At 36.5% G+C, this 27,882-nt stretch overlaps 1 protein-coding gene across 5 annotated transcripts in view; it reads right to left on the minus strand.

Moving 5' to 3' along the window:
• LOC136677661 (chromodomain-helicase-DNA-binding protein 9-like) overlaps positions 1-27,882 on the minus strand; it is a 91,134-nt gene that overhangs the window by 12,291 nt on the left and 50,961 nt on the right. For 3 of the 5 annotated variants that reach the window (XM_066655251.1, XM_066655249.1, XM_066655252.1), the window contains exons 3-23: positions 24,845-24,953; positions 22,665-22,796; positions 22,383-22,451; positions 21,912-21,967; positions 18,859-18,976; positions 18,223-18,309; positions 16,491-16,628; positions 16,204-16,325; positions 13,995-14,238; positions 12,635-12,811; positions 12,382-12,525; positions 11,868-12,123; positions 11,210-11,420; positions 8,646-8,841; positions 8,213-8,389; positions 7,152-7,337; positions 5,834-5,944; positions 5,391-5,587; positions 3,362-3,561; positions 2,381-2,540; positions 196-285 (exon numbers count right to left, since the gene is read on the minus strand). In XM_066655251.1, coding sequence (XP_066511348.1) covers positions 196-285; positions 2,381-2,540; positions 3,362-3,561; positions 5,391-5,587; positions 5,834-5,944; positions 7,152-7,337; positions 8,213-8,389; positions 8,646-8,841; positions 11,210-11,420; positions 11,868-12,123; positions 12,382-12,525; positions 12,635-12,811; positions 13,995-14,238; positions 16,204-16,325; positions 16,491-16,628; positions 18,223-18,309; positions 18,859-18,976; positions 21,912-21,967; positions 22,383-22,451; positions 22,665-22,796; positions 24,845-24,953 — 3,180 coding nt within the window. The remainder of the gene's footprint in view (positions 1-195; positions 286-2,380; positions 2,541-3,361; positions 3,562-5,390; positions 5,588-5,833; positions 5,945-7,151; positions 7,338-8,212; positions 8,390-8,645; positions 8,842-11,209; positions 11,421-11,867; positions 12,124-12,381; positions 12,526-12,634; positions 12,812-13,994; positions 14,239-16,203; positions 16,326-16,490; positions 16,629-18,222; positions 18,310-18,858; positions 18,977-21,911; positions 21,968-22,382; positions 22,452-22,664; positions 22,797-24,844; positions 24,954-27,882) is intronic. The other 2 variants (XM_066655248.1, XM_066655250.1) reach the window with 2 other exon arrangements.

The following is a 27,882-nucleotide window of genomic DNA, read 5'->3' on the forward strand; positions in this document are numbered from 1 at the left end:
AAATTTAAAATGCATTTAATGAACACTCAACTCTACAAGGAACTCTTACATTTAAATGTTTAAAAGGCTAAATGGAGGTATGCTTAAAACTAACAGTACTGTAAACAGTGACATACACACAGTAAAAAAAAAAAAAACTCTCTAGATGCTACATGATGGCAGACAGAGGTGGTGAAAAGTCAAGGGTATGCTCACCCAGCTTCAGCTCCATCCAGCAGCGTCTGACCTTGTGCACCAATGATCTCCTGTTTCAGGTAGTATAGCATTCTCACTCTCAACAGCACCCTTTGCAGAGAAGAAAAGGGAGGGGTGTGAGTTGAGAACTCAAGTATGCTCTCAAAACATAGCTTTAAAAAATGAAATAAATAAAATATAATCTCTGTCTCATTTTATTTATTTTATTCCCATTCAATTTTCAGAATATACTTAATAACTTTGTAAAAGTTTTTGCTAAAGTTAATTGCTTTAAAGGTGAGTAATTACATTTCTTTATTATATAATCATTATATTAGTGGTATAAAATGGTCTTAAAATGAAAATATTGTTATAATATTAAATATATGTGCACACAAGCCCTGTGTCTGAAGCCCTGTATTTTTTAATAACAACTTTTTTAAATATAATAAACAATAAGAATATGATTTCTTCATTTCCTTGAACTATTACTTAACTGACATACAAAGAAAACAGTTCCAACATCCAGCTGTTTTAGGCTCACCACTTTGCACCAAAACCGTCAAACAATATTATTAAATGGAAGGTGGCCAAGAACGTATGTTTTGTTTTACAATGTACAATGCATGTAATATTGTCAACGATTCAGAAAATCAGTCCATGCATATTAAAAATATGATTTGAAGCGACACTAGGTAGGATTTGGTATTTTTGGTCCTTGGCTTTAACACCTGCAGAGTATAATTCACATTTACAGCATTGCCCCTGAAATCCACCTGCTTCAGAAATTTACATAGTGCAGTTTATGCAGTTTTGAGCCCACAGTAGTAAAGATAGTGTTGCTATTCTACCAATTACAGGTCAGTGAATCATCACAATGATATTGAAACTGTAATTTTTAAGGTAATCATACAGCCTTGTTTTGCTTTTATACAGTTGCTGGAAACATTCTAAATGATATAAAATCAAATTCATTAGTGAAATCACTGGAAGTCTTTTCTTTGTGTTATTGTTAGGTAAATGAAGGTTCAAGAGATTTAACACACCACAGTTTATTTTCCTTACTAAAAATAACAATTCTAGAGAAAAACCCTAATTAGTTTATACATAGCTGTTTAGTCTTTAGATATTATATGACTCGGGCATTAGCTGTAAATAATTATCTGTCTATTGATTTTCCATAAAAACACTTTCTACAGCTGCAGTAAATTTGACAGCTCACAATTTTCAGTTTGTAATAAATAGCTTTAAATTGGTTGTTTTCAAACTAGGAGTTTGTTTACTCTTAAAATGGTGTCAGTTAATTGAATTAATCATTGATAGCACAAATATTTATATGTACGTTCTTATAAATTATTATTTATAATAATATGGGACCTAGCCATAACACTAACATACACACACACACAAAAGAAAAAAACAAAATCAGAGAATCAAAAACGGACACACACAAATAGTGTGTACAAAAACTCAGACATAAGCAAAGCTGAAGAGTATGTCTTTGCTCATATAGTGTGTAGGAGAGAAAGTAAACAATACAGGCTTGTGGATTTATGCGTGTGTTTGTGTGTGTGTGTGTGAGAGAGAGAGAGAGAGAGAGAATAGTGCAGTGGAGCACTCATTGAACAATAGGGAACATTCTGTGGTGGCAAAGAGCCATGTGCTCTCCCTCTAACTCTTGCATATACACGAACACTCACATATATACTCACTCCAAAAGTCCAAGCTGAAATGAGTCAAAAATGTGCATCTTTGCTTTCAATCTAACTTGTGATACCCACTGCAAGAATTCAAGAGAAAAACGAATGTCCCCTAACATGGCACTTTCCAAACTACTCTCAGTAAAATTGTATTTCCTATGTTTTCGTGGGTGTGCCAAATTTCTGATGTGTTTAAATATTTAACACAAAGCGCGTTTTAGAAAGCTATAATGTAAGCTCCATTATACCTTTTTTCTACTTCGGATTATAATTTTGCATTATATTTATGTTCACCAGACACATTTCTAATTGACTGACTGCACTCGAAGCTAATTGCAATTGAGTATCCATCTGTTTTAAGAATGTGAGATGAAACCAAACCAAGCAAAACAAACCCTCACAGACAGAGAGACTGAACCCACAACCTCAGGACCCTGTAACTGTATAGCAGAGAGAATAGTTGTGAAACAACTGTGCTGCCTACTCTTAATATTCCTTAGACATACTTGTTACAGTGGTGCTTAAGGTGTTTCTTGTATCCATCATCTGACAGCATATGCTCTGGGTTGTGTTTCCTGATCCACTCAGCCTTCTGGATGTCAAATGTGCTCGACTGAGTTTTCATTTTCTTCCCCTTCCTTCCCCGAGGAACAGGTGTGGACAGTCCTGGAGGAAACAAACATGCAGTCTTCAGTTCCAAATCTACAACTGGTGAAAACAAGTCCCCCCTCATTATATCTATTATAGTTGCAGTGATCATTTGAAAATAACATCCTTATATTTACATAGACTTCTCACTTTTAAACAAATAAATACATTTTTTACATTTGATTAAATTTGTTTAAATTTACATATTTGATTTAATATCCACCAAGACTATTGAAGTATTTTGATTTGCTGTATTACACACAGTCTTTGTGCATCCTGCCAAACGCCCCAGCCAGGGTATGGTCATTTTAGATAAATGTATGTCTTCACCTTATACATATGCACCTCAATTCCAATGAAGTTGGGACTTTGTGAAAAACGTAAATAAAAACAGAATACTATGATTTGCAAATCCTTTTCAATCTACATTCAATTGAATACACGTGTTGCGGGCCTCAAATTCAAAATGAGTGAATATTTGCAAAAAGAAAAAGAAAGAAAAAAAAAAAAAAACAAAAAAAAAAAAAAAAAACACCTTTATTCGTCTGAACATTAAACATCTTGTATTTGTAATGTATTCAACTGAATATAAGTTGAAAAGGATTTGCAAATCATTGTATTCTGGTTTTATTTAGGTTTTACACAATGTCCCAACTTCATTGGAATTGGGGTTGTCATAATATAATGCTATAATCTCTAAATAAATGGAGTTTGTATTATTGCACCATTAATCAGTGAATAACTTGTAAAACAGAACTTTTAAGCCAAGAAAATTAAATGAAGGAGGATCAGTAGATTACACAATTAATAATAATAATAAAAAGTTCCTGACATCCTACCCAGATGATTCTGGAGCTCCTTGGTCCTGCCATCCTCTGTTGGGGCAATCAGGTCCCACATAAAACTTTTGATCTTGTCATCTCCTCTATAATGTACAAGGCAATACGCTAGCAGTGCTCTACATATCCATTCCACATCTCTCTCGCTTAGCTGTCTCTTAAAACGACCATGCTGCAGGATGTCCCTCCAACGGCCCCACCTGAAAACACACATTATAGATGTTACCATTTTAGGAAAACATTCCACTCAAGCAGACAATGACTCATATCTCAAGATGGGCAAATTAATTACCTGTACAGCTGCAAGGAAATGTAAGGTGAATATAAAAAAAAAATAAATAAATAAAAAAAAAGAAAAAAAAAAGAAAAACCTGACTTCTTCACTTCACCAGTTCTGGTAAATTTTATAAACACTGAATGAATAAAAAGAAATTAGAAACACCTACCTTGTATTTACACTCATTGCTCCTTTAATAAGCTCCACTCAACATATATGAGCACTTTGTAGTTCTACAATTACAAACTGTATTCCACCTGTTTCTCTGCAAATATTCTTATTCCCCAATTCACCATTCTCTTTAAGTGGTCAGGACCCCCACAGGCCAGGTAAGTATGCATAGAAACAGACAGATTACCATCTATAATTATAGAACTACAAAGTGCTCCTGTATGGTCAGTGGAGCCAAAATAAATGGACAGTGAGTGCAGATACAAGGTACAGGTGCATCTCAATGAATTAGAATATCATCAAACAGTTCATTTATTTCAGTAATTCAATTCAAAAAATGAAACTCATATAGATTCATTACAGAGAGATCAATTTTATGCGTTTATTTCTTTTAATGTTGATGATTATGGCTTACAACCAATTGAAAACCCAAAATCATTATCTCAGAATTAGAATAGTATTTAAGGCCAAATTATAAATCATTAAAATCATTAAATTAAATTAAATTAAAATTTAATTAAAAATTTAAATACAGAAATGTTGGCCTACTGAAAAGTATGTACAGTATATGCAGTCAATATTTCGAGACTGCCTTTGCATGAATTATTGCATCAATGCAGCGTGGCATGGAGGCTATCAGCCTGTGGGACTGCTGAGGTGTTATGGAAGGCTATGCTGTTTGATAGTGGCCTTGCATTGTTGGGGTCTGGTGTCTCTCATCTTCCTCTTGACAATAGGTTAGGCAAGTGTGCTGGCCAATCAAGCACAGTGATACTGTGGTTATTTAACCAGGTATTGGTACTTCTGGTAGTGTGAAAAGGTGCCAAGTCCAGCTGGAAAATGTAATTAGCATCTCCATAAATCTTGTAAGCAGAGGGAAGCATGAAGTGCTCTACAGTTTCCTAGTAGACAGCTGCACTGATTTTAGACTTGATATAACACGGTGGATCAACACCAGCAGATGACATGTCTCCCCAAACCATCACTAATTGTAGAAACTATACACTAGACCACAAGCAGCATGGATTGTGTGCTTTCCTCCAGACTCTGAGACCTTGATTTCCAAATAAAATTTTGAATTTTCATTTCATCTGAAAGCAAGACTTTGGACCACTAAGCAACAGTCCAGTCGTTTTTCTACTTGGCACAGGTAAGATCCTTCTGCTGTTGTCTCCGAGTCATGAGTGGCTTCACACAAGGAATGCAACAGTTGTAGGCCATGTCCTGGATACGTCTGTGTGTGGTCCGCTCCACGTGGATCTCCCCCAAATATCTGAATGGCCGCTCAACTTTTCATTAATATGCTTGGATACAGCAGGAGGGTGTCAATGACTTCCTTCTGGACATCTATCAAGTCAGCAGTCTCCCTCATGATTTTGTAGCCATAATCATCAACATTAAAAGAAATAAACGCTTGAAATAGATCACTCTGTTTGTAATGAATCTGAGTTGCACTTTCTGAATTGGATTACTGAAATAAATGAACTTTTGATGATATTCTACTTTATTGAGACACACATGTAGATGTTTCTAATTGTTCAGTTATGTCTATATTTTATTTTTCTTGCCAACATTTCTTACCCATACACCAGGAGGTTCTTTTCCACACGAAAGCACTCTGTACGTCCATAGCTGTTGAGGCGGTCGTATGTGCGCCGTAGTTTAGGTTTCTCATCTCCACTGCTCTCACCTTCTGACAGCTCTGCAAGCTCATCTTTAGTGGCACTGAAAGGCCGAGTCTGCTTCCGCACCCTTGGTGTGTCAATAACCAGACTGTTCTGTTGCTCAAAAGAAGAGAGAGAGATGTCAGGTTTCATTTTTGTCTGAATCTGGTTGTTTATTGTATATTTTGTTTGTATTATTATTTTTTTTTATTTTGATTTAATTATGCAAAATATTAAAAGAAACACATTTGCTGGGATGTTTAATAATTTGAATTTGAAAAACATGAAATTTTTCATCATCTCCCATAACCTCATAAAACTTTAAGCAGCAATTAGAACATCTTCCCAAATTCAACTCACTCTGCCATTGACTGTGTCAATGTCGATCTCAGCCTTCTTTGCCCATTTGTCCCAGAAGTTGGGGTCATCAAGAGAGATGTCTGTTCGGTTCCCTGAAGCTACAAAACTGGCCTGTAAGATAAGAGTAGAAAGTTTTATATTGATGTTCCTTATTTAACTTGGTTTTTTGTGTGTGTGTGTGAGTGAGTGAGTGAGTGAGTGAGTGAGTGAGTGAGAGAGAGAGAGAGAGAGAGAGAGAGAGAGAGAGAGAGAGAGAGAGATTACAAGTTATACCAAAAATATGACATATATAATGGCCCAAGTACACGTGGTGTCTGTGAATTTACACAGGTTCACAACCTTTCAAATAACTACACTAATCATTTTTGCTGTTTTTGGAAATGCTGAAGGAGAAATGCCAGTTTTGTACAGAGTATGAGAGCAATAAGAACAAACTTTATAGACCTTGGCATTTGAAGTACTTGTTCATTTATGTGAGCGGCAAAGTTAACGTCGTTTTCAGTTGTTTTCAGTTTACAGCTAATTACACCTAATTGGGTAGAATTTTAAAAAATTGCTGGGTTTTCCTATCAGTCCTATTATGCTTTGTCTAAAATAAGTAATTTTCTGGATGGTGTTCATCACGTGAAATTGTGGACCAGCATAGAGTAGGGTAGAGTAAATAAAAGGAAAAATGAAAACTATGGTCAAAAGCTAAAATTAAAAACAAAATAACTTAAACTCCAAAAAATAATTCACTAATCTACTACAGTTGGTGTGAAGGTAAATTGACATTTCATTTAATATTTTAATGCAGATTAAAATTAATCTATCACTGGAGTAAAACCTATTTGCTTCTGTATGCAGTCCGCTATACACATTAAAAATCAAACCGTGTTTGGACATGCTTTAAGGACAAGTTGAAAAAAGAATACCAATAAGCAACAGACTTGATTTCAATTATTATTTCAAGCAAGGACACAAACAAACTACACCAATTTAGCCAAGGTTACCTCTTGTCTCTGGAATCAATTGTCTATAGCAACTAGTTATGAGCACATTGGCCAGGATTCCTCCTTGTGTATGTGCAACCTCAGTCTTTTGGGCTCAAAGTTATTATTATTATTTTTTTTTTTTTTTTCTTTATTGTAACCTGTTATGGTGCCAGAATATTACCATTATTACCAGGCAGACTTGGCAATGTACTAGATAACCACAGTAGTTTGTGGCCTTGCATCTCCGTTTACCTTACCCACTAACAATTTAAATAATTTAAGACCGATCTGGTATATGATGTGTTAAAGACATATATAGTTTATATGTTAAATAGTAGACCAACCTTGGCAAAGGTGGACCCTCTTCCCTCTGATTCAATGGTGATGGTTTTGGTTCTGCGCTGTAAGATCTGGTCAATATCTTCCTCACAGAATTTTGCCCCCTCATCTTCCTCGTCCATGAGGGCACCATATGCTCCACGTCTCAAAAGGTCCTCAATCTCTTTCTTAGAGAGCTGCTGTTGGATCTGCTATAAAAAAAGGTCACAAAGTTAATGGAAGGCTACACAGGTTTCCAAAGTTACCTAGTAATGTATAGAATAAATTTATTAAAATTTGAATAATTTTTGATATGCACAATTTTTAAAAAATCAGAAACAAAACTGTGTTGAAAACAAGGAATTTCCATTAATTTGAATAATGGTTCAATGAAAGGTTTGCATTTATTAATAGTCTGATATTAATTATAAAATATATTACAATTGTACAGTTCACCTATTTATATATACACAGTTATAAACTGTATATTTATTTTTTTTAAGATATATGTTGTATTGATGCAGTGGCTGAGTTAAGCCCAGTGAGTAACCTTCAGTGTTAGATGTAGCTGGTTGCTGATAGCATCATAAATGGCCACAGCAAATTCTATTGGTTTGGGTTAGGATTTAAATGACCAAAAGATTATAGGAACATTGCAGGTAGAAAGAGAGTAGGCCAGGAGCTATGTGAAGCCCTAATGGAATGGGGTAGGATTTCACATTCTGTGTATAATTATAAGTTTGAGATTGGGCCACTACCTGCCACTTCCAAACAACCGCATAGACAACTGCTTAGGAGCAACAGTTCATACATGAACTGGCCTTTTCTGGACTAAATTTATTCAAAAGAGTTATTTTACTTGTTTTAAACATGACAAAAAAAAGAGGAAGGATGCAAAATAGAACTACTTATTACTAGATAGATACTATAATAGAACTAATATTTAAAAGTTCAAGTAAGAAGAATAAACACTTCAAGTAAAGGATCACTTTGACCATGGGGACCACTTTCCATATAAAAAGTCACACGGACATTTAATTTAATCAAAATGCCTTCTTGTTTTTTTTCTGCTTAACAAGCAACTTACTCCTCCTCCTCCTCCTAGGCTGTTGTCCCTTCCACTCATGCTCTGCAGCACAGCCTTATCCAGTCCCAGCTTGAGACTGGCCCTGTCAAACATTTCTCGTTCATAAGAGTTACGTGTGATCAGCCGATATACTTTCACTGCCTTATTCTGACCAATCCTGTGGCAGCGAGCCTGGGCCTAGAAGAAAGAAAAACATGAACAAAAGGCTACACATTTTTTTCTGTGAGTGGTCCAATGTAGACATCAAAAATAAGAAATCTTTGAAAATCCTTGCGTACTTTAGGCATGAAGAATGCTCAAAAGTGAAATCAAATTAAAAAAAAAAAATTTTCAATCTAATCAATTTTTAAGAAATTATTCTGTGTGGTGGCACGTGTCACTTCATACTTTTCTTTAAAATGTTTCCAATTTATTTCTTTGAATGTGTGTCTACCTGCAGGTCGTTCTGAGGGTTCCAGTCAGAGTCAAAGATGATGCATGTATCAGCAGCAGTGAGGTTGATACCCAGCCCACCAGCTCTTGTGCACAGCAGGAAGACAAATCGGTCAGAATCTGGCTTACTGAAGCGATCTATAGCTGCCTGCCGAAGGTTTCCACGCACTCGCCCATCTATTCGTTCGTAGAGGTATCTTAAACACACACACAAACACAAACTAGTGAAGTGCATATTTAGACCAAAACTAATTTAAACAGAGTGATTCATCTGTGTTAAGAGAAATTGCTCCCAACTGGCTGACCTGTAAAAAGCCTTGTGTAAAAGAGTGACACCTTGTCTCTGCATCTGTAAGTATTTTTTCTCTGTAGTTTTCTTATCCTCTCAGTCTCTCACTGCACATCATACCTCTTTTCCCTGTCATGTCTTTCCCTTCCCCCTCGTGTTTCTCGCTGACCTACTTCAGGCTGTTCAGTGCTTTAGGCTCTTTGACTGTCTGATGTGAGCTCTCCAGGGGGTCTGTGCCCTTGTACTGAACCATGGATAAACCTACCAAAAGCCCTGACACACATACATACAACATTCTTACTTTAATGCAATATCATTACAAAAAAAGTATTCAGTTTCTCCAGATGTATCACACTAATCAACCCAAAATATTAAAATGACACCCAATCAGCTCCATTTACATTTATATTTCTCCATTACTTTATTTTTCTACAATTACGGACTGTAGTCCATCTATTGCTTTTCATACTTTATTGGCCTGTTTAAACCTTGTTCTTCAATGGTTATGGAACACCCATAGGACCACCACAGAGCCGGTATTACTTGAGCGGTGGATCATTACCAGCACTAAAGCAACACAGAGAGTGGTATGAGTGGGTAACAGTGCTGCTTGAGTTTTTAAACACTGTGTCCACTCTGTTTGACAGACCTACCTCACTGATCCACTTTGTAGAACAATAGACCATGTAGGAAGAAAATAAAGTATACAGAGCAATAAATGGTACAAAATTGCTCCTGTATGGTGAGCTGATCTCAGAGAATGGACAGTGAGTGTAAAAACAAAAATTTGATCAAAATGTTATGTGTACACAAACACACAAATATATATTTATTAATTCATCCATTCATCCATAATGGTTGCAGTGGGTCTGGAGCCTACCCGGAATCACTGGGCGCAAGGCAAGAACACACCCTGGAGGGGGCGCCAATCCTTCACAGGGTGACACACACACACACACACATACACAAATCCACTCAAATACTCACACCTAGGGACACTTCTGAGCAGCCAAGCCACGTATCAACGTGTTTTTGGTGGGGATAAACCGGAGCACCCAGAGGAAACCCATACAGACACAAGGAGAACACACTCCTTACAGAAAGTCACTCGGAGCGGGGCTAAAACAAAGCTCCTGGACCCTGGAGCTGTGTGATTGTTGCATCTATATATCATGACAGGATGGCGAATTTCCAGGTTCGCACTTGGATAACAATTTCACATTTACGGGCCCACTGCATACATGAACTTAGCCTGTTAGCAACAAGCCTGCTTAAAAACGGCTTAAAAATGCACACTGAAGGCATGAGCACCGCTCAAAGCCAATATATAAATTTATATTATTCTAATACATATATATTTATTAAAAGGGGGCTCACTGTGCATAACCTACATCCAATGTAATCACCATCATAAAAACACTACTTAAACTTTTATCTTTGATACATCAACAAGAGGCTGAATATCAGTTTACTTGTATGGAATTCTGAAGACGCGGTTTAGGTATATTGGAACCTTAACACCAAATCTGACACGTTTTTCTAATCATTGTAAAGAATCTGGTAACAGGAGAAGAAATAGATTCCTTATGAATTAGCAACAGCAGCAGTGACGATGAATTTGTTATTTTATGTTTACTCCCTGCAACTAAACTACACACGACGAGTTAACTCCATTCTACAGAAACATGGGGAGCCCCAGCAGCTCATTCAAGATCTAAAGTTGTATAACTAGCTGTTCTGAAGGTATTTCTGTAGGTCAGAGAGTGAGTTGCTTCTTCTGTGTTGCTCCTCTCATTAAAAATGGTTAAAATTTTCTTCAACCTTAATCAGCTCAATCTTCTACTAAATGAAAAATTTGGACAGAACAAGGCTCTGTTTACAAACCTGACATGGATATACGGGGCAGGGATCCTCATTATTTCATGTGAGGTTTGTAAACAGAGCCCTGCTATGTCCAACTGTTTCATTCAGTAGAGTATTGAGCTGATTCACAAACAGTGCCAATCTCCCTACACAGCACTTTGTATATTATAAAACTAAGACTACTAAAGTAATATACTACATGGGGCATTAGTGCCCAGAAAATGTACAAAAAAAAGCACACATTCCTGCATGCAGACTCACAAGCAGCAGAAAGGCATGCACATTATCAAATGCTTTTCTCATTCCATTTCAAAATCCGATGTTCTAAAGACTGCACTTCTAAATTAATCCAGCAGGAGGCACTTTATTAATATTGAGGTCAGCAACTCCAGCTGCCTGAGACATTCACTCACCGTCTCTGGATGAGGTAGTCTTCCAAGATGTCGAGACAGCGCACCATCTGGGAGAAAATGAGAACTTTGTGTCCACCAGCCTTCATTTTGGGCAGCAGCTTGTCTATGAGAACAAGTTTGCCAGCAGACTGCACCATGGCCTGCAGGTGGAAGTCTGGGGCAGAGGGGTTGCACACCTCCCGAAAGTCCTCTAGGATTTTCTCTTCTGCCCCTAAAGTAGACACAGAAATAAAAGAAGCCTCATTGCTACTGGCTGTTTTGTTTGTGCTGTTGCATGAGGGTCTGTCTTAGTGTCATAGTTTACAAACTTTTAACATATTTCCATACATAACTAGACTACATTGGCACTTTCAACTGGCAGTACTAAGCTCGTACCGTACACCCGATAAATAATTAAAGTTTCCACCAGTCAGCACTCTGCAAACCATTAATGCATGTCAAAAACATCACACACTTGCCTCAATACTTGTTAACTGCTCAAGTCATCTTGCTTAGATTGGACAACCATATCAACTGGCCAAATATTAACCTTCAGGATGGTTCTTCCTGTTCTTCCAGGGGTTTGAATCTTACATTATCTCTCTTTTCTTTTTCTAACTGCCTTTATTAATTAAGAAAAACAAACAAAAAAACAAACAAACAAAAAAAAAACTGCTACCTTTGATGAGGTAGGGGTGATTGCAACATTTCCTTAACTCCATCATGGTGTTGACCAAGTTGGGGACATTGGCTTGGCCAGCTCCTTTGGCCAAGAAAGAGAAGTTCTTCTCCAAGATGGCCCGATAGTATTTCTTCTGGATGTTGGTGAGCTCCACCTCAATGATGGTCTCTTCTTTAGGAGCCAGTTTCTTCTCAACATCCTCCTTCAGCCGACGGAGCATCATTGGTTTCAATATTGCCTGTAGCTTTTGGACCTATCATTACACACAAGACATTTAATTATAAACCTTATTTTATATATCATTATATTATATATAATTATGTTTATAATTATAAACATAATTATCTCCCCCCCCCCCCAATCCTAAATTTCCTACTTAAGATTTTATTTGGTAATTACTATTTTGTGTAACTGTAAACATACAGACAAACATTAGTGGCTTATCTGTTATCTACAGCCAAGAGACATTTCATATTTCAACATCATTTCAGATTTTGGCCACCATACACACCTGCTCTTCGGTCTTTAAGTCTCCAAATTCCTGCATGAAGGTGGTTTCAGATGGAAAACGTGATGGCTCCAGGAAATGAAGGAGACTAAACAACTCCTCCACTGTGTTCTGCAGTGGAGTGCCAGTCAACAGCACCTTGTGCTCCTAAAGGTTAAACAGGTCAGCATTACTGGAAGTAGGAGACAGACAAAAACAAAGCAGCAGCGCTAGATAATGTTACTGAAATCAAGTGTTTGTTTGCTCTCGTCCATACCAAGTTCATTAACTTAAAGCCCTCCAGCAGCTTGCAGTTTTTGTTTTTCAGGCGGTGAGCTTCATCTATGATCACACATCGCCAATCAATGGCATTGAGCTCCGGACAGCCTCCCAGAATCATCTCAAACGTGGTGATGACAGCCTGAAACCGGTAAGCGCCTTTCACCACACGACCCTGAGTGAATGGCATAAAAAGAAAGAGTGAAGTTACAATACTACAGTTTCAGTCACATGATTTTTTTTTCTGCCTAATATCTGAAGAGGAAAAAAAGGAAAACTAAATTAGGCTGTGGTCAGGGTAGCTCAAACTTTAAAGTTTATGAGATGGATCTGATCAACTATCCATTTTTCAGTCATGAGATTAACTTGGTAGTTAAACACTGAAAAAAACAAAACCCATCTTTACTTCTCCAATTCTCATATTTCATATTGCCAGTAATTCTTTCACAGTACTGTACAATTCAGTTCTTTTAGAAAATCAAGGATGCTGTGTCTTCCAGCAAAGGATCTTGTGTGTTATTAATGCACAATTCAAAAGCCAGAATTTGTGACGTTATGAGAGTGCACATGGCATTGGTGAACTGTACACCTATGAAGGCACATTAACAATTATTACAGGTTAATAATTTAATAATTTATACAGGGTTTAGAAAAAAATATTGCAATTTAAATGCTATCTTTTGGGAAGGGCTTGATTATTTCAGTAAAATACTCCAGGTAATAAACTGTCCCAACCTGTCATTCATTTAAAACAAATAGTTTATTATGGAAAAGCGCCAAGAGACACACTGATTGGAAAAAATTGGAAAATTTTTTTAGCGTCAATTGGAACTCTTAACGTCAATATTTAAAATGTCTTTATATTGTTTTCAATTAAATATAGGGTTTCAATGTTTTTGATAAGATTGTTTTTGTTTTATTATTCATTTATAACCCCAGTGGTTTTGGAAATAGGTTTGTACTTTGTGGGTATAAAACTCCCACACTTCAGACATACTGGGCATCCTGGCCTTTGGTTAAATAGCTGTGTGGACTATTGATAACATATAACCATTAAACAGATATTGATTTTTACAGAGATTTAATAATGAACTACACATATTTACTTGGCCCAAATACATCAAAACTGCTTGCTGTACAAGCCCCTGAACATAATCTTGTCTAATTTTATAAGCCTTAAAATGTATGGCACCAAAAAACAACCACAGAAATTTCAGCATGGGCCTGTGCATTGCAACAGCCCACTTCATTTTAATACAGTGTTTAAAATTAGATGTGTCAATAGCGTATATAAAAAAGTAAGTTATCAATAACATTGCCCATTACATGCTGCAGATTGAGTTAATATGGTTTCTAACCTGAGCATCCCTGAAATACATCTCGTACTGCTGCAGCATCTGCCGACTGAGAACACTGCCGTGGTAGACAATGATGTTGAGGTGTGTCCAAGTATGGAACTCACGCTCCCAGTTTGCAATAGTGGAGAGTGGGGCAATAATGAGGAAAGGCCCCTTTATCCCTGTGCGGTGGATCTCTTTCAGAAATGTAATGGACTGGATGGTTTTACCCAAACCCATCTCATCAGCCAATATACAGTTACGCCTGCAGAGAAAAAGAGAAACATCATCATTAGACCTTTTTGCAGAAAGACTGGAGAATTATACTACTCTGACAACCGTTATCTATATTAGCCATGATCCAAGGCTTGCAGCCAGAACAGTAAGCCCTCAATGATAGGCAAATCCTAAAAAAGTGTTGGACAATTTGTTTTTACAATGTACAATGCCACAATTAAAAATAAAAACAAAGAAATACTTATAACAACTCCAAGCACATTTTACAAATACTACAGAAACTATAACGGCATTTAAAGTCCACAAATGGATGAAGTTACTTGCTTGGGAGAGCAGGGTTTAAGTTCTATGCAGTGACTTGTCTTTATGCAAAGTTTAATGCTCATCAATATAATTACCAAAAAAAAGCACCTATTAATTATTATCATTTTTTAATTATGCTGCGATAACTTATCATGTAGCACTGGTGTGCATCTTAGCTTCTGCAATATGCCTGTGCTTATATGAAATATGATAGTGGTGAGTGTGTGTGTGTGTGTGTGTGTGTGTGAAATGAGTCAAGCTCTGAATGTGTGTGTGGCTGGCATGTGGGCTCAGACATGCCGTCAGCTGCATGCCCCACTGACTCCTCTTCCGCACTACTTAATCTGGCGCCCAGATCCACATCTATCCCCCTTGTGTGAAAAACCTCTCCCTCAGCCCGTCCTGATGTACACACACATTCTATTTTCCTGCCAAATATTTAAACATACTTTATTTTTTATTTCACACACATCATACAAAAAATACACATTATTGTGGCCTTCCATTTGACTACCTGACTAAAAGTTTGAGACATGTAAAAAGAAAAAAACCCAAAAAACTAATTTCCCCTAGAGCAGAAAAGCAGGGCAAAACAAATCTTCACTGAACTAACAGTATTTACCAAAAGGAAGTCAGAGCCTACCATTATTCAGTTAATCTCAGGGCCATCCCATAAAAAACCCAAACAAACACCAAAAGGGAATTGGAAAAAATCCCACAAAAAAATAGGTTAGGCCCCTAGGAAAATTTGGAAATTGTCCTTTTAACACATAACAATGGGACCATAGCCTTACATCCTGTATTAAAGGGTAAATTTACAATACTCATTACTCTGTATTACCCATATAAACTGTAAATAAATGTTAATTATGACTGGGAAATGAAGGAGTTGAAGAGGATCATTGTTATAAAATGTTTTTTTTTTGTCTTTTCGCTAACTATAGCTGATGCAGTACAAAGACTTTCTCTCCAAGTTAATGATCATGTGTTGGTACCGGAGATTTCAACAAGTATAATCAACAAACAAAGAAATGATGAGCAGTATATTTAAAAAGGATGGAAAAAAGATTCCGTATGTATTCAGTATGTTCTAATTTTCTATACATGCAGTCTGGAATATGTTGAACTTTCCAAACAAGTGGCAAATATTAATCTTAAAAACAAATGTTCGTAATGAATATTACATTTAAACATATTCATAATGCAGTACTAAAACTATCCAGTAGGTGGCAACAATGTTTTGAATGAACAGTTTGCATCCATTTTAATCAAGGCTTTCTGTCTGTTTTATACTGTAGCTCACCGCAAACCCTTCTCTGTATAATTTTTCTGATATCTGACCATTTTAAGACCCAGATGTTACTCTCACATACACACATTTTTGCATATATCTAATTTTAGGTATAATCTCTGTCCAATTAAAAACAAGTATCTCTCAAAATAGTAACTTAACCTTAAATTTCAGTGAAATTGAATGTAAAAATATATTATCAAGTTAAAGTAATTTTGGAGTATTAAGATTGGTTAAGATCTTTCATCATGAAATTTTCACCCAATGTGAAGGACAGCTGCTGTCTTCAAATGATGTAGAAAACTATAAATCGACAAAATTGGAGATACATGTTTTTAATTGGACAGCGACAATAGAAAGCAATAAAATACAAAACTCTCTACAAGATTCAATACCAACCTGTTGTACCAGTTGAAGAGCAACCAGTTGAGCCCCTCCAGCTGGTAATCCCTGAGACTGTTACCATTACGATATTCTCTTGACTGCTCAAGCTTTTTCCAGTGGCTTGCTGGGGGACGCTCCTGAAAAGATACAGAGCGAAATCAAAAGAGTGTAATTACTAAATTTTGCCAGAATTTTAGAAGACTCCCATAATCCAGCAGCACCAATAAAGTAACTGTTCAACACTACAACAAATCAGGGAAAGATAAGAAACAACAATGTACACAGAATAAAGATGCACTCACCATTCTCCTGGAGTCTGGTCTTGCTGCCTGCAGCTGCTCAAACTCCTCAATCTTACTCTGATCCACATCTTCCTTAAGTTCCCATGTACTGTCCTCATATGGCAACGAACACCATTTCACAAGGTAATACACTACCGGCTATACAACACACAAAAACACACATTTCTTACACATAAACATTTCTTAACAAAAAGGATGTTACAAAACACAAAAACTCAAAGAAATTCCCTGTACCCTCATTAAAAAAATGCTTCAAGAAACACAGCTTAATAAATCAAAGTGTTTTTGAATGAGTGCTCAAGTGAACGCATGTGCTGGCACACACAAAAATATATTCCTGCTGATTTATGTTTCCAGCACAAAAAAAAAAAAGTTTTCACAGAGTAGCTCACTTACAGTAAACATCTAATATTAAAGGAACTGCAGGTCTCTGGTTTATGCTCGAAATCTCATCGTATTTTAAGACGTTTGAGAAGAAAAACAACTGTTGTTTGTAAGTGGCTGAAACTGAACTTGTCTGTAAGTTATATTCACTGTCTGAATTACCACAGAAACTCGTTTGTAACTCAAGTTGTATAGCTTTGTAGCGTTTTCAGTCTGTTTACTTTCATGCACTCTGCCATGAGCAGAGACAGAAGCAGCCTAGCATGTCTTTTTTTACTTTTTCGTTTTTACTTGATGCTAGGGGTTCATAAACACATTAGACTGGTTTCCAGCACACTGTTGACTTAGACTTTAGAGCTAGCAAGTGTTCAGAAAATTTTAGATTTAGATTAAGAATTTTATAAAAAGCGTTTTCCCCCCTTTAAATGCTATTATTGTTTACTTCACCTATAATGCCATAGCCCTGAAGAAATAAATTTAGGCTGTTTTGAGACGGAGGAAAAAAAAAAGTCTACATCAGCAGTATTCAACAGGTCCCATTCTAGACCTAAAGGCTATTTATTACAGGCTATTAGCAAAACATTAAAAAGTTTTTCATTTTATATCTTGTGGTCCAGTCACAGAGCTTGTAATAAAAGTCATTATTCAGGTAGGTAGTAGGCATTTTGTGGATTGTACTAGTCAAAAGCATTTAGCAAATTGGTAAAAGGTAGAGTAATATCACAGCCAAAAATGGTCAAAATTGTTTAAAGATGAATAGACTGAACAATATTCATTCGTTCAATTGACTTTGACTTTCTCTGACCTTTAGTAACTGGACTTCTAAGATTAATATTTGGGTACCAGGTCTAAATGTCTTGGATAAAACAAAGAGATTGCTCCAGACAAAAGGCTCAAAATCAGGCCTTATAAGCTCACAAACTACTACATTTCCAAGGACATGGATTGTTTTAATTAAAAAATGCTGTGACTTAAAACTTAAAAATATTTATTTATATTTATTTATTTAAATTTTGCATGATTCAATCATTAAGAATGAACAGCCATTCAGAGCAGCTAAATGTAAAATTTGCCATGTTTGACAAACTTTAACAGCAGGGGTGTCAGAAAACAAATGTTTTAATATCTTAAATGTCTAATTCCTTAAAAAGATATATGACAGAAAACTAATGGTCACCAATACATTCAGAGACACTCTTTTGTTCTACATTAGTTTTGCAGAATAATTTTTAGCGTAAAATTGTAATTTTCAGATTTATTTCTTTCTTTTTTTTAAAACATGGCTCAGCCATTGCGAACTATCCTTTAGTACACAGAAACACACACACACACGCACACTCAGACCCACCTCCCCAGTGTCCTTATCCTCACAGTAGGAAACCTCCAGGACTCTGTCCACTTCCACATAATCAGGATTAAAAGGATCTTCTTCCATCTGAAATGAAATCAAACCTTGACTCATTTGCATTAAATAAATATTCCTTTTATTATTTCTACAATGTGAGATTTATTTCTGAAAAATATACTGATTTCTGCATGTGTTTAACTGACGATATTCTGCAGAATAATGAGGAAAATTTGAGTTGTTTTTATTCACTATTTGTTTGATTCGTACAATCTTCTGTTGAATTGCCATGATGAGGTATCAGCTATGGCCTAACAACTACAAACTTTTTGGATTAAAAAAGAACCATTTGTGGATTTGTGTGTCTCATGAATGGTGAATTGTGTTTCCAATTGATTGTGTTGATGGTTTTCCACAATTAAAACAGACTCATGGACACATGTCACAGTCAGCCATTTTTGTTAAATGTAAATGATACTTTTGCAATTTCTGCCCATAAAAAAAATGAAATTAAAGAATAGGAAATAAACACACAGTATGCTATACAAATAAATTTGACTTGATTACACAAAGATCTGCGAATTATCCCCAATCTCACTCAAACACACACACACACACACACACACACACACTTCTTACATCAGCAAAGAAATGTGCTCTCTGAGCCTGCTTGATCTTGAAACGTTTGATTTTTTGTTGGATCCTCTTGTCCTTCTCCAACTGTTGCTCTGTAGCCCACTCACAATGCAGATAAGAGCTAAAACACAAACAAATATAAAAACACAGTTATGGACAAACAATAAAAAAAACACACACAAAAAAAAAAAAAACAAGGCAAGCCTAGTTTTGCCGGACCGCCATTAGACATAATTCACAGAGGTGGTTCTGGCATTTCAAAAAGAGGAAAGGCCAAAATACATACCCTTGTCATTGTAAGGTCTGGAGAAGATTTGGTGCTTCATATCAATGTCTTTGTTTACATGTGGTTATTATTATGTGATTATGTTGTACAGAAAATATGGAGTGCAGGACTAATAAATGCAGAAATTTAAAAAGGAGCACAACATTTTGTTCATAATATACAACACTGGCATCAGTGTTTTTCTTGTTCATTTTATTTAAAAATAAATACTAGATGATGATCTACTACCAAAGAACAAAAAACACCAAGAACATTTTGTTGATTTTAAGAATTACAATTACTTATTTATTCAATGTAACAGGTTAGAGTAAAGCACATGAAGTTTAAGGAGGCTGTGTGCAGCTATATGTTGTTTATAAACACGCTAATGCCACAAAATGCCTCCCCACCACTTCCCTTTACAATATTTCAGGCAAAGACACACACACACATGAATAAAGACAAATTCAGCTGTCCTCCTCTCTCTATGAGGTATAATATACATGTAAATGTTGGCGAGTTCTGAGCCGTCCTGCTGAATTTGTGAACAGCGGAGAAACGTAACCAACGCAGAGCCAAACTCACACAAACAGGGCGTGTTCCTGTCTTATTTCCGATTATTTATTTATATGAAACTTTCTCTCTTTATCTATTTTTTTTTATGAAAAACTATCTCGTCCAGCTCCACTGTATTTGAGGCTCTGAGCTCTTTCTTGAGTTACTGAACGTCGACACTAGTGTTCAACCAATATATCGGACGATTTTTGGCATTTTTTTTTATATAATCATCATCGGAGAGCATGAGGCGGATTTTCACACATTGCACACAGGCAAAACTGTGGGAAGCTCCGTCATTCTGGCTGTTAGAGCACCCCTTGCGTCCACTTTGCCATCTTACAGGCAGACATCATTAAACACACAAGTACAGGAGTATAAGCCTCCAACCTGTAGCTGCATGCTGTCTCATCAAAGAAAACGGTATGAATTATTTTCTCTTCTTCAACTCTCACTATTTGTTACTGGCTGCTCTTTGTAACATACACTCAATAATCTACATTATAAACGACTGAGTTGATAGTTGTAACCTAGATACCCAGCGTTATTTAGCCTCTTATTTCGCTCATTGGTAGCCGGCGCCTAAAAATCACTCATTGTTATCTATATACGTCAGTATATCTTAAGTACTACAGGTCCAAGGTCGACAGTCAATGTACCAAATTAAAGCTTTAAGTCACTGCTTTTCATTTATTGAACCATTTTATATATAATCTCATTCGATAAATAAGTATTTTTGGTCGAAATATACCTTGCCAGGAAATTGTTATGAAAAAATAATAGTGACGGTACAGATTTTCAGATTTTTCACAGCACCATATTTGAGTCAATGTGTACATATCATACACCAAACGAACGAGCAGACTCTCAGGAACGTGAAGATATTCGCAAAAATGTAGGACTAGGGAAAGCCACAGTTCGCGCTGAAGAATCTACTGTTCTTTGATTCCAGTCAGTTTTGAAATAAATGTAATTTGCTACTGTACTTTAGTACTTTTTTTGTGTATCAGTACCTTATTCAAGCATTTCCTTTTTGGGTGACTTTTTACTTTTACTCCACTACATTTCAAAGTCAAATATCTTACCTCTACCAATTTCAGTACAGTGCTGAAATAGTTCATTGCACTAGGGGGGGGCCCCAGGAGCTGAAAAAAAAACCCCAAATCTTGCCTAGTGTTCCTAAATGAGTAAAAAAAAAAAAAAAAAACTATGTAATGCACAAGTGTCCTATGCCATTGTGAAAGTTTATACTTGTAATTTAGTGTCTGCGTCACTCTGCAATTACACCGCCAAACCACTAGAGCTGAATTTCAAACATCTTCTTCAACCCTATGTGGTACACAATGTAATGGTATATTTGTAATATAAATGGTATTAGTTTTACGTCGTTTTACACTCCACTATTTAGGGAGTGTAGTGTAGAGGAGTAACCTAGAAGGGTAATGTACATTTCTGAAGAGGTGCACATCAGGCAGCGCTGCCTATGGCATATGTTCAACACAGAAAAATAAATTGAGTTTGATATTCAGGCAACAGCGACCATGGGTGTATGTAATAGTTGATATAACATAATTCATTGCACTTCAGCTGTGTTCGGTGTCAGACTAATTTATGACATTCTATTAAAAGACTGGGGAACATAATATTTAATATGTCGATGGAAATGCGCCGAATGACTCCAAATTTAGTTCACGAACTGTAACTGGTCCGGTTCCTCCATGGTGGAAAAGTGCTGTGATGTGAAATTTGGCTGAACTAACAACAAACAATGTAGTAGTGCCAACTAAAGTTCTCTCTGTGAAATATGGCTGAACTAATCGCAGAAGGTGAACTATTGTTCCTAACCTAACGTTTAACATTAGGAGTCAGTCAGTCAATAAGAGAAAATGCCTCTTCTAGGCTGGCCGGGTAGGCGGTCCGGCAAATTTGTTTTTAAATTATTTGCATTCTCTAGTGTAAACACACCCACAGAGTCAACAGCTTTCTGATCTTGACTTATTAATTAGCTGTATGAGAGCTTTTCTTTTATATATCTAAAATATACAGGTCAAACAACAATAATATTTTTAACTAATAGACTGAAAATTATTTAATTAGAAATAACTTTTTAGGCACAGGATCATTAACCAAGTATGTAAGATTATCAGGCTGATCGATGTTGCTGCACATTAGCAACAGAAATGGCAAAAAGACATATTTAAATGGGCATTAAAACCGAAATGAATTAAAAACTTACTAATTTTTGTATTTTACAAAGAACTCCTCCACTTCGACTAAGACCCCTGGAGATACCTGTTAAACAACAAATTTATTTCAATACACTCATACATACATTCACACACACACAAAGAATAACCGTGCGAGTGTTTACACACATGCACACACGTTTATATTTTTAACTGACAAAGGCACAAATATTAATTCCAATATGTGTGTTTCCCGTGCTAATGACGAAAGGTCCATCAAGACTGATATCAGCAGATAAACAGTTGTCAAATTCTAAATGTGTTTATATTTACAATATAAAATCAATTTGTTTAGCAAAAACATTGAAAACAATGCTTTTTTTGCATTTGTCAGTTAACATTTCAAGAAAATTAACAAATCACTGATTCTTGATTTTACTGCATTTTACAAAATATTGAAAAATTTCTGGAAATGGAGTGTCTGTTTTATATAACATTAAATGCTTCAGATAAATTTGTACCTCTTTTTTCACTATGTGAGATGCCATTATTTTATCCACTACAGCACCATCTTCTTCACTGGGGTTCTCCTGGGATAACATCATATTTAAAAAAAAAAAAGAAAAAAAAAAGAAAGAAAAAAAGAAAAAACACTTTAACTCCATAAAGATTAATTTCCACAAACAAACCATTTAAGCTTTCAAATATTTTCATGATTCTATATAGAGATATTTGCCTTAAAATATAACTTTTTAAAGTTAATAAATAAAAAGTATTCTGAAAATCTGTTCACATGTTCTTACCACAAACAACTGTACAGTCGGCTCGTTCGACTTCTTGGCTTTAACATTAAGCTTCACCTCCTCATCGGACACTCGAGAGTCTTGCTCCTCTGCATACCTCTTCCTCTTGATCTGCCTGTTCGACCGCCGCTTCTATATACAGACATAACATGGAGAACAAAATGCATTTAGTGTAGGTAAAAGTAAATTTGTTAAAAGGTTTGTTCTTTTAAGTGTGTTTGGGCCTATACACCTGTACCCAAATGTGTCTTGACTTATATGTCAGAGGGCTAGATCTAATAAAGAGTAAGATGATAAGAATATATCTGACAATGACCAGTTAAAGAACCCCTAACAGTGTGGTTTAAAAAATTGGTTTAGTACCACATGAAAACCTGCGTTTCCACTATGTGTATTTTGCTTTAAAATAGTTACATTAAACATTAAAATAATGCTGTCAAGGCTAATGTGTTCATTTTTAACACAGATTAAATCATATCAACAAGTTTGTCCCCAACATTTATTTAGTAAATTAAGAGATTTTATTTCAGAAATCATCAAAACTACACTGAGATAATTATAATAAAGAAAAAAAATATTGATTCCTCTATACAGGATTATATATTATGTATACTACACTAACTTACACATGTATTTATTTTATTCCTCCCCATGCAATGAATTACTAGTATTTTAACTTGTAATTTATCACAGAATATAGTTGGAATTAATAAAAGTTGCAATTTAAAAAGCTTCTAAAGAGTCTAAAAAGTCTTAAGAATGTATGCAGCATGCATGTTACTGAGCATCAACCTCTGGCAGAGTTTCCCTATGATATGATATAGCCATGGTGCTCTTTCTATATAATAAAAACAGAAAAAGATAAAAAAGAAAAGGAAAAAAAGAAATCACTGAAAATTAAGTGCTCTAGTCTATGCAACACCACAAAATACAGAGCTCATTCAAATCCAGCACAAACCGCCACTTGTAAAATCTCTATTGTTACAGCAGCTTTCACATTTATTTTTAATCGGACACAACCCGGCAGCACACTTCAAGGTGTTTTGAAGAGGTTTATATGCTCCTTTGGCCGATGGCCGACGGAATTTCCAGTCCAACAAGTAAAACTGACATGTAAGAACTGGGGCGCGAACTTGTGTTCAGTCCAAAATCAAAAACAACATGCAAATACACGGCAAGTAAACAGCGCCTAACTTTACCACGGCTGTTGTCGCTGTGGTTTTCAAAGCCAGTGATTCCTGTTAGAGATGGGGTTTTTCAACGTCACCGGCTCCATTTTGCGGGGGAGCTGTGCCAGTTGAAAAGGCAGGCCGACCACTTTGAGTCAAGCCGTGTAGAGCAGAACCCATACGTTGGAAAAACGACATTAGACAGACCGAGTCATCAGCACCATACCATAAATGTGCTGTATATGATTCTGGAGAACAACTGTTGATATTTAGCAACAGAGCCCAAGTTAAACAAATAGAGCCAGGAAAGAGTCATCGCTTATTCGCTGTTTACAGCGGGTTTAGATCACAGTGATACATGATAGACATGTCAATGATGCAGAGAAGTCTGTTAGAGTATTTTTAATAATGGTTCCTGAGCCATCCTGCTACGCTCATGAATAGCGAGAACAATGAAGAAAAGTATCCCAAATAGAATGGGTCTCAAATCGCACTGACCACATCCCCAGAATATGTACAGACATTTTCCTGTTTTGAATATCCTTGTGGTTTTCTTTTCAAATCAGACATTGGATAATTGGATAACCCAGAATACCTTAGAGGACAAAATAACACTGCAAATGACAAGATCCAGCACCACTGCGTAATAACGCTTTATTTGAGGCTCTGTGCTCTTTCTGGAACGTCTTTAGCTTGATACACACAAGGACACTGCTCGTGCTAAAGGTCCGACCACCCAAATAGACCAGAAGTCCCAACCCTAATTGACAAGAGAGCTATCAAACCATTAGTTGGATTTTACAAAAAATATACTGGACTGAAATCATATGCCTCATCTTTAACACAGAGCTTTTAACAAAGATAATAGCATATGGGGAGTGACGCTTGGAGTAGGGGCAGGGGACATCATCATCCCTGATTTTTTTCTTGAAGCAACACAGCGTGTCTATGTCTTTATAACAATTCTCACTCATCACTACTGCCATGAGGGAGAAAAACAAATCTGCTCACCGAGTCATCATCCCTGGATGATCGTCGAGGTGGCGGCTCGTCATCGGACAGTTCATCGGAAGATTCAGTCTTGCGCTTTTTCTTCTTCCCGAACTTGATAACAATTTTTCTGTACAAAGAATAAAATGACAAAATCACTCTCACATTAATTCTAATACATTTAAGTTCACATAATCAGTGTTATGGGCTATCCAGACATTAACAAACTTGTCAGCCATGAAATGGTAGGTATCCACAATTGAAGTTACAAAGCTAATGCAGCTGACAAAGAGGCCTAAGAAGATTATACCTTATTTAAGATTAGCATTCTGCAAACTGCATATTTAAATCATACATAAGTCTCAGACCCTGTCAAGTTGTTACATAATCTCAAAATGTCTGTTGCATCTGATTTCCTTCATTTATACTTTCACATAAACTGTGCTTGGTAACATACAGTGATTGGTGATATGCAGATTAGGGGGCAGGACAATTCTAAAGTCTCCATTCTCTGTGTAAGACGCAGCAAAAATCAGAAAGGCTCAGATATTATTTATATAATTTTAATTTCAGTTTTCAGATTTAGCAATGTTGGATCACACAGAGAACCTTACAGTGGATATATTATGGAGGAAAAAACACTTTGAATTAAAAATATATATAGAGATAAATAAATAAATAAAATCACCCCATCATCCTTCTTTCAAACAAGAAAAAAGACACACTCGAATGTCTACCCGGTGCAGTTGAATAGGTCTTGTTTAGATCATGACTCACACAACCGGACATCTGCTGTGAGTGCACACATCCCTCCTCCCTAGATGATATTACACTTCACTAATCCCTAGAACAATGTGACTTGTGGTTGCCTAGTGACCAAAAGAGAGCAGGCAGCGTGGGAAGCAGCAGTGATGTCACATCCTGTGAACAACAAATGATGTCAACATCGCACACAGAGTAGCTGGGACATGAGGCAGCATGTCTCAAAAACCGTGTGATAAAGGGTGACAATGTTTGCCTTTCTGTATACAGGGCTGATAGTGGAAAAAATTCCTGAGCCTGAGGTTTTTTCCATATCTGAGAGGTGGACAGGGGTGGGGGTGCTATGTATGTGACACACTTATAACACATAACTTGTTGGCCCCTGGGCCCAGATATATAAACAGCCTGTGTATAACCCTTATCATCATTATTGTCAAGAGTCCAGGGGTATACTCCCCTGGAAGAATATTTTTGGAAAATAAAGCCCCTTAAATGATAGATTCTGGAGAATGTTGAAGAAATAAAGAGACAGCATTCAAAAATGAGATGAACAAACACAGCATAAGTCTATATTACATTAACATCTTTGTGCAGAGCACCAGGGCTCTTGGGACCCTGGGCCTGGTAATCCATCCATGCTTTTAACTAGTCACTTACCTGCCTACCTATTGCTTGTATAGCATACTGAGATTACAGATACTACAGCCATACCAAGAAAGATCAGTAAACGACAATTATAGTACTCCAAAGTAAACAAGAATTTGATTAGTAACCACTGACTATATATGACGATATAAACAAGGACACAGATTCATTTTTCTTTAAAATTACAATAGCAAAATACACACCATTTTTACTTCTGCATTCATGTGTCTGCAACTGCGTTGCTTTGAAGTTTAAACCGCGATGGTGGCAATGTGTGGATGGGAACATAAGAGAGTGTGTGTGTGTGTGTATATGTGTGTTTACACCACTATGTGTGTGGGTGTGCTGAGCGTTGCTGATACTTTAAATTAGATTTCTCCACGGAGAAATTTAATCCCAGAAACTAGAGATACTGGTATCAAGTATTTGCCCGATACCATGTTCATTTACTTGTAATTGCAAACGAGACTCCAATACCAACATCCAATACCTTGTGCCTAGTGCACGTTGCTGCACTAATGAGCACTAATGAACTTAAAACGTAGGCGATCTGGAATTATTTCATAAGTTCAATGAGAGCTGTTCAATATATCAACATATTAAAATATATTGAGATAGAAGAGAGCGGGATATGGAGTGAGGCTATATCGTTTATATCGATATTTTACATTTTTAAAAGTCTAAATGTTGTACAGCGCCATTCTGTGCTCTGCTCAGCTCGTCTGCTTTGCTCTGCTTACACACACACACACACACACACACACACACACACACACACACACACACACACAGAGTTATATGTAAATGGTTCGGACTTTACCAGTCAGAGGAGTAGCAGAAACGGCTATCTGCAGGGAGTGCCGAAAGAAGGTAGTATCAAAATACAGGAGTACTCCCAGTCTAGTTCACCACTTACAACAGCAGCACAAACGTCTGTACGAAGCTGTTAAACTCCGAGATGCTGCTGCTACTGTTCTGAAGTATTCACGGCCCAGTTCCCCAAAACCAGTTCGGACAGCATTGCAAGCTTCATTAGCTAACGCTGTGCCTTACAAAATGAAAAGTACGAAGTGGCGTGGGATTACTAATGCGGTAGTTTACTACATAGCAAAGGGTATGCTCCCTGACTCAAGAGTAGAGAAAAAGGGCTCCAAAAGGCTGATTAAAACTCCTGACCCACAATACCAACTGTCCAATCGCAATTTCTTTGCTTGCGAAGCGCTGCCTAACGTACATTTAAGTTCGACAGACCCTTTCCAACCGGCTCGCGAGAGTAAAACCTTTTGCCTCGACAGATATATGGTCAAGTCGCACCTGTGAGCCTTATTTGAGCATGACTATCTGCTTTATTGAAGATTGGGACGAGCTATTTCCCAGAAGTCCACACTGGGAGCACATAGCTGAAGCCTTTACACTGTTCTTAAAAGCACTTTATTACAGACACTGTAGGTCTGTAAATTAATAAAGTCATTTGACCTGTACTTCAGTCTTTATTTTGATAAATAAAGATGTTCTGACATATTTTTTTTGCTTTGCTTTACAACTGAATTTTTTTTAAATGTACAATTATGGGGAAAAGTTAAGATTCCCAATGAAAACCTTCGTCTTAAACATACATGGTCATTTGATTTTCATATGAACATTGAGAGATG

Source organism: Hoplias malabaricus, chromosome Y (genome assembly GCF_029633855.1).
Source record: "Hoplias malabaricus isolate fHopMal1 chromosome Y, fHopMal1.hap1, whole genome shotgun sequence".
In the NCBI taxonomy this organism is placed as follows: Eukaryota; Metazoa; Chordata; class Actinopteri; order Characiformes; family Erythrinidae; genus Hoplias; species Hoplias malabaricus.